The 7,180-nt window shown below is 56.0% G+C and overlaps 1 protein-coding gene across 1 annotated transcript in view; it reads right to left on the bottom strand.

Annotated features, from left to right (window-relative positions):
• Positions 1-2,308: 2,308 nt before the first annotated feature.
• Abhd16a (abhydrolase domain containing 16A) overlaps positions 2,309-7,180 on the bottom strand; it is a 14,672-nt gene continuing 9,800 nt past the window's right edge. Inside the window, exons 8-20 of the mRNA XM_031347732.1 lie at positions 6,657-6,771; positions 6,465-6,566; positions 4,874-4,937; positions 4,613-4,662; positions 4,235-4,358; positions 3,976-4,080; positions 3,720-3,783; positions 3,390-3,446; positions 3,241-3,303; positions 3,054-3,130; positions 2,876-2,974; positions 2,746-2,792; positions 2,309-2,621 (exon numbers count right to left, since the gene is read on the bottom strand). Of these exons, the coding sequence (XP_031203592.1) occupies positions 2,538-2,621; positions 2,746-2,792; positions 2,876-2,974; positions 3,054-3,130; positions 3,241-3,303; positions 3,390-3,446; positions 3,720-3,783; positions 3,976-4,080; positions 4,235-4,358; positions 4,613-4,662; positions 4,874-4,937; positions 6,465-6,566; positions 6,657-6,771 (1,051 nt within the window). The 3' untranslated portion in view covers positions 2,309-2,537. The remainder of the gene's footprint in view (positions 2,622-2,745; positions 2,793-2,875; positions 2,975-3,053; positions 3,131-3,240; positions 3,304-3,389; positions 3,447-3,719; positions 3,784-3,975; positions 4,081-4,234; positions 4,359-4,612; positions 4,663-4,873; positions 4,938-6,464; positions 6,567-6,656; positions 6,772-7,180) is intronic.

Below are 7,180 nucleotides of genomic sequence, written 5' to 3'. Positions count from 1 at the left end.
CATACACCAGGGCAGGCCAGGGGGGACACATACACCAGGGCAGGCCAGGGGGACACATACACCAGGGCGGGGGGACACATACACCAAGGCGGGCCAGGGGTATGCCTTTGGAGCCAGCTTCTGTGAGGGAAGTCACTCAGAGAAACAGACTTTAGCTGAATGTTAATGAGGAGGTAGAGATGGATGGATGGACAAGTGGAGACCCAGCTTTCTGAAATAGCTGGGCCTCCACTCTCAAGGGCCCTTCATTCCAGGCCCCTTGCTCAGTTTTGACAGCTTTGGAGGAAACATTCTCTCATCATGGGGCTTAGAGTAAATCTTCAACGTACCCTGGGAACAATGCAGGCCTAGATCCTGGTCAGTGACAGTAGGGTAAGATGTGTTCTTGACCAGATGTGTTAGAGACCTCCTCCCCTCCATTGGCCTAGCTTCCCAGGTGCCTGGCTATCAGGGAGGCCTAGCCTCCTGAGCAGCAGGGCCCAGAGCCCTAGTAGCTGGGGTGGGGCATGTCAGCTGACTTTGCCTCAGCTTGCTGAGCCTTAGTATACAGGGTGAGACAGCCAGTCCCCACCCTGAGGTTACAGGACACGGAGAGTGATCTGTAGTAGACTGCATTCTCGGGTGGGGGAGTCCACAAGCCACACAGTGAGCAACTACCTCCCACTTCATCTTAAGATAACCTAAGGGCTCCTCCTGATCTGTACCATATGTCCTGGAAGGTGGCAGGGTGACATTCCCTGATGGTTGTCCAGGAAGGGGGCACTCTTGTGTGCCAAGGTAAGGGAGATAAGACTAGAGGGCCCCTGGGCTGAACAGACTTAGTTCCAGGAATTTATCCCGGGGTGGTAGGGTAAGGGTCATGAGCACACTCAGTTTGGTTTTTTTTTTGGGGGGGAGACAGGGTCTCACTCTGCAGCCCTGTCTGTCTGACCTGGGGCAGGGTCTCACTCTGCAGCCCTGTCTGTCTGACCTGGGGCAGGGTCTCACTCTGCAGCCCTGTCTGTCTGACCTGGGGCAAGGTCTCGCTCTGCAGCCCTGTCTGACCTGGAACTTGCTTTGAAGAAAGACAGGCTTTGAACTCAGAACTGCCTCTGCCTGAGTGTATGGCACCATGCTCTGCCCAGAGTAGGTTCTTCCTACACACATCCCACCTTTCTGCCTCCTGAGCAGGGCAGAGTGCACCAATACCAGCTCGCCACCCGCTGTTTGCCAAAGGCAGAACATTCAGAAACTACTCCCTCTTCTAACCCAACCTCAGGCCTATCACTGTCTATCTCGGCCCGCCTCCTCTTTAAGATTCAGCACGCTGTGCAGGGGCGGTGGTGGCGCACACCTTTAATGCCAACACTTGGGAGGCAGAGGCAGGCAGATTTCTAAGTTCGAGGCCAGCCTGGTCTACAGAGTGAGTTCCAGGACAGCCAGGGCTACACAGAGAATCCTTGTCTCGAAAAACCAAAAAAAAAAAAAGATTCAGCACACTGTCACTGCTGAGCTGACAGACACACAGCCCCATGGTTAGAGGGTCACACAGAAACCAGAGGCTGTAGCTAGCCAAAAGCACCAATGTCTTTGTTCAGGACCGTGTTCAGAACAGTGGCCCAGGCAGTGGAGCTGGGGTAATTTCACCTGACCAGAAGTTTCCAGGGAAGGAGGCCAGCACGCCATTCCATTCCACGGGTCCAAAGATCAGAGTACATGTTATGAGGATCCAATTTCCTCAGGCTCGGCGCCCGGAGGACGGGAGTGCTTGGTGCCTGGTCCTTGGTCCCTGACTTGCAAACAGTATTGGTATCAGACCGAGGACAAGCATGGGGTTGGTTTGCTGCAGGAGTCACTCCCTGTTCCTAGTGGAGATAAGCAGAGCCGAGCAAGGAAAATGGGGGTGGGGGTGGGGAAGTACCTTCAGGAGAGCTGAGGAGGCAAACTGTACATCACAAAGAACAGTTATAAACAAGGGGCACTCCAACCCACTGCCCAGGCAGCAGTGAGAGCCACGGGGGCTGTGTGGACGCTGGGCACAGCACAGGAAGGGTCTGGATTAGTGAGAGCCACAGGGTCTGTGTGGAGGCTGGGCACAGCACAGGAAGGGTCTGGATTGGAGGCCCAGTGCAGGACGAGGGTCTGGATTAGTGAGAGCCACAGGGGCTGTGTGGAGGCTGGGCACAGCACAGGAAGGGTCTGGATTGGAGGCCCAGTGCAGGACGGCTGGGGCAGGTAAGCTGAGCTGGCTTCACCCTCTGGGGCTTCTGCTCTCCCTGCCCTACCCACTAGCTGTCTGGACATCTGGAAAACCTCACAAGCAGCCGGATTGTAGAAAAAATACCTTTTTATTAATTATTAGGAATAAATCATTCATGTAGTGCAGGTATGTATGGGGAGAGCTAAGTGCTTCCGTGTAGATGAGGGAAACGTGCAGGACTGAGGCCAGAGGGGATGGCCCCACTGCCAGACTATAAACAGCAACATGAAGAGTCACAAAAGTATCCCCCTCGAGTCTCCTCCTATCTTGTCCTTCCAGAAGAATCTAAATGTGGTCCCTAGAGGTGCCAGGGCATCTGGAAGTGCTGGGCTGGGAGTGGAGTGCAGTGTGTGGCCTCAAAGTTGTGTAGATGCTTCCGGGCCTGAGGAGAAAGGCAGGGCAGGTGAGTGCAGCTTCCCCTGGGAGCCCCACCCATCCACCCACCCCAGGATCCCTGCGAGGGAGCAAGCTCTGTGTAAGTCCCTCTTTGCAGGCCCTGTGCTCACCAGGAACAGCGCCAGCTGCCTCCGTCCATCTGCACTCATGTCCTCCCCTGTGGGCAGAGAAAAGGACCTCAAATCCCTGTCGAGGACATCCTTCCCTCCTCACAGCCCTCCGTGCCCAGCCCATCCTTACCCACACTCCAGGGGAAATCAGGCCCATGCTCTGCCTGGTAGGAGCGAAGCACAGACACACACCAGTCCTCTTCCACTTCCCAGCGACTATAAATGGAGGCTGGTGGGAACAGAGGAGTGTTGTCAGCAAGCTCCCCTCACCAGGCTCCTGCCCACCAGCCTCTAGATAGATAACTCACCTTCTTCTAGCTGGGAGGAGGCCTCCAGCCACTGCTTCACAGCTCTGAGCCCCTCCTCCACCATCACTCGAGGGTACCTTGGGAGGAGCAGAGGACAGAATGCAACCAATTCACACCTCAAATCCCACCCACCTCATCCTTCCCCCACGCTGGTGTGAGCACTGAGGCACATCTTCCCACAGCTCACCGGAACTGCAGGAGCTTCAGCAGGAGGTCATTGCCCCTGTTGGACATGATGTCCTCAGGAACCCTGGGGGTAACAAGAGTTAACCTGGTTGGGGGAAGCTGGGTCCACAGTGGACGAAGGTGGGAGATAGGCAGAGCCCAGGCACTCACGTGGTGGTGATGATCTCGTCCTTGGTTCTCCGGACCAGCAGCACAGGGCCCTGGAACCTTCAGAACAGAGCAGCAGGGAGGGAGAGCTCAGAGAGAGCCAGGCCACAGCTGAGGCAGGAGTAACAGATTTAAGAACGCACAGGCTCAGCCTGGCCCTGGTAGCCAGGCTTAACCCTTCATTGCCAGATCATGAGTGAGTAAATTCAGGGTCTCTTAGACCCAGGGAGGGTTGGGTCACCGTTGGGCCAGCCGGGGCAGTGACAGGGTCGCTTGCTGACACTTTTCCCTTTAGCACACCTGAGCACTCCGGGGCACGGTGGCCACCCTCACCTGCACAGCTGCTCTGAGTTGTTGAGGTTGAGATGCTGCCTCACAGTCCTGGTGACCAGGGCTCCTAGAGTGGGACACCGTGAAGGACGGAGAGATGAGGAGCTTGTCTAGCAAAGGTCCCACTGTCCACCGGGCAAGGGAGCCCTGCTTCTCGGCAATGGGGTGGCCCATTTCCACACACAGTGACAGCACCCAGTCACAAGAGGCCCGTGCTGCTACCCTCCCTGGGAAGGACCGGCATGGGAGCTGCACTCACGCCAGCTGTCCGGCATGACCTTCAGGGCCAAGGGCACCAAGTCATCGAAGGAAGCATCCAGAATAACAGCACTGATGTCTGGGTAGGACATGGCTGCCCACGTGGCTAGTAGCAGAAAAAGAAACAGGAGTGGGTCCCTTCATGTAGGCCTTATCCACTTCTAACCTCTCTCTCTAAAAGTCTCCACCCCCCCCCCTTGAGAGCCACCCGTGCCTGTGCCCGTGTCTACTGGGCAGGGACAAGCAGGGGAGGCAGGTACCAGTGAAGCCTCCAATGGACCAGGCGTAGATGACAATGTCCTGGGGCTGGAAGCCCAGGCGGTGGATGGCAAACTGAACCACCACATCCATGGCATTGGCCTCGTTCTGTGGGAATGGTACCCCCTGCAGGGAGACGGGCAGAAGCAGGAGGGGTCAGCCAGAAGACAGCTCACCTAGTGTGGACCCTTCTTGCAGCCTCCCTGTAACACACAGAGATCACGTGACCCATTGTGTCCCCGACTGCCATGGGAGGAGGGGCTGCAGCTCCCCAGCACCCAGGTCATTGGCATGTGGAAGCCCTGCATTCCTCAGCCCATGGCCGAGCAGAGGAAGACGCACAGGATTCTGGGAAAGGACAGGTCTTTGGAGGGTCTCACCGTGCTTCCAGCAAAGCCTGGATGATTCCAGCCCAGGACGGAATACCCAGCTGTAACACAGGGAGGAGGGCAAGTGTCCGTCAGCACAGGCAGCCAGAGAAGGAATGCATGGCTAACAGGGTGGGAGTGGACATTCCCTCAGAAGGGATAGACTTGGACCTCACCCTGAGGAACTGGAGGTCAGGCCTGGGGAGGTCAGTGTGGGAGGAGACACAGTCAGGTCCAAAGGATAGAGGTAAGAGGTGTGAGCCACGTGCCTACCTTCTAGGGGTGTGGAGACACAGCCCACCTCATAGAATCCGGCATTCCCCTCACAACAGATCACCTAGGGAACAAACAGGGCGGCTGGGAGAGTGCTGGGGTGGGGCAGAGGGCTGCAGGTGCTATGCAACAGGGCCTCGGGAGACTAAGCTACCAGCACAGTGGCCACTCTCCTTGAGGTGCCACCAGGAGACCTGATAGGATGGGATGAGGGGCTTGGGGACAGCTGTGGTGGCTTGTGGCTCTCCCTTTCCTCTCTATGGTGGCCGACTGAAGGCAGAGCCAGCAGCAGAGCCCAACCCCTGGCCCCCCCGTGAGTGTTTTCCCAGGCCAGGGCCACCTTAGGGCTGGGCTACTCAGCTCAGGCTGCTACTCACAGCTGTGAGAGCACTGAGAGCACCGACTACTGCTCTTTGGATAACCCCATTGGCAGAACACACAGACAGACCCACAGGCTGGTCTTGCATGTGTCAATGCTATTTCTGTTTTCTTAAGGCAGGGTTTCACTAGGTAGGTCAGGGTGGGCTGGAACTCAGAATCTTGCCTCGGCCTCCTGCATCACCATCCCATCTACCATTTGTTGCTATAGGACAGGGCCCTGTTTAATCCTGGTCAGATCACCTTAAACATGAGAGCCTTCTGCCTCCCTCCTCTGCCTCCTCAGCCTGGGATGACAGCGTGCAGCATGCCTGGCTTTATATGAGCTTCCCAAGCAGCTCTCTCCACTCTACTCAGTGATGAACTCCTGTCGGCTGCATATGCTACAGCGACATCCCTACTCAGCCATGACATTCTCATCTTTAAACTTTTGTGAGACACAGGCTGACTGTATATTCACCATGTAGCCAAGACCTTAAACTCTGTGTGCGTGTGCATGCATGTGCACAGCACCTGTCTGGCAATGAGAGGGAAACCTCCACTGTCACCCCCGGCCTCCGATTCCAAGGCAGGGTCTTTGTTGCATGTGGCTGTGCTGCATACACCAGGCTGGCAGAGAGTGCCCAAGGATTCCCCTTCCCCCAACCCACAAGAGTGCTGGGACTACAGGTGGTCACCATGCCGGGCTTTACACAGGTTTTCAAGATCAGAATTTAGGTTCTAGCCTTGAAGTGGTGGCACGCCTTTAATCCTAGCACTTGGGAGGCAGAGGCAGGAGGATTTCTGAGTTCAAGGCCAGTCTGGTCTACAGAGTGAGTTCCAGGACAGCCTGGGCTACACAGAGAAAACCTGTCTCAAAAAAACAAACAAAACCAAAAAACTCAGGTCCTCTCGCTTGCATGGCGAATACTATATCCACGGAACCATCTACCCAGCCCTGGCCTTGAACTTCTGATCCTCTTCTCTCCACTCCTGGGTGCTGGGATTACAGGTACACAATCCAATTCTCAGTGTATATGGGGCTGGGGCTGAACCAAGGGCTTCGTGCACACTAAAAGCAAGGACTACCACCTGAGCATCTACTTCCCTCTCAGAGCTTCCCTATGTGGAGCTGGAAAATGACATTATTTTTAACTGTGGTTCCACAGGAAAGGTCCTGTAGCACTGCTGCCACCTACCACTACCACTTCCTCACCAGCTGTGCCCCTCTCACCAGCTTCTGCCCCTGGGGCTCAGCTGTCCCCCGCCGGTCCACAAACATGGTGTCGATCTCATTACCATCACAGGCGAGCAGTTTTGCACGGCGCCCATTACACTGAGCAAGAGAGATGCAAAGACCTGGTCACAAGGGGCAGGGAGCCACATCCCTCAGAAGATGGGGCCAGCAGTAGGTAGGGGGCCTCACCTCTTCCACCAGCCGGGCCTGGCCCTGTAGCAGCACAGGCATGAGGGCTTTCTGGAGCAGGTACACGGAGCCTGGGTATAGCATCCGGCGCCCCAAGGTGTGTGCCACCAGATAGCTGTGGGGAACATGGGTTAGTGAATTCCAACCCCAGCAGGGCCCGGGGACTCATCTTGGCCCTTGCATTCAGACCTCTCAGCGCTCAGTGAGCAAGGTGAGCCTGGCATCGCCTAAGCCTTTCCATAACTATTACTATAAGATATCCACTTTAGGAATGGGGTCTCAGCTGAGTGAGAGTGCTTGCCTAGCATGTGTAAGCCCCTGGGTTTGAGGCCCAGCACTATAAAAACACATCAAAACCATCTTCCATTGTACAATGCAATTACACAGACCCTCCTAGACTTACAAAGGGTCATGTCCCGAAGAAAACATCAGGTGGAAACCACAGGCTGCAAGTGCACCTGACCCCTAACACACAGGTGAGAGCCTCCTGCTGGGGGCTGTGGCTCACAACCTGACCCCTAACA

The sequence above is a fragment of the Mastomys coucha genome, unplaced genomic scaffold, assembly GCF_008632895.1.
Source record: "Mastomys coucha isolate ucsf_1 unplaced genomic scaffold, UCSF_Mcou_1 pScaffold3, whole genome shotgun sequence".
Lineage (NCBI taxonomy): Eukaryota > Metazoa > Chordata > Mammalia > Rodentia > Muridae > Mastomys > Mastomys coucha.
The sequence above is the reverse complement of the archived record's forward strand: the minus strand, read 5'-3'. Positions and strand labels throughout refer to the sequence as shown.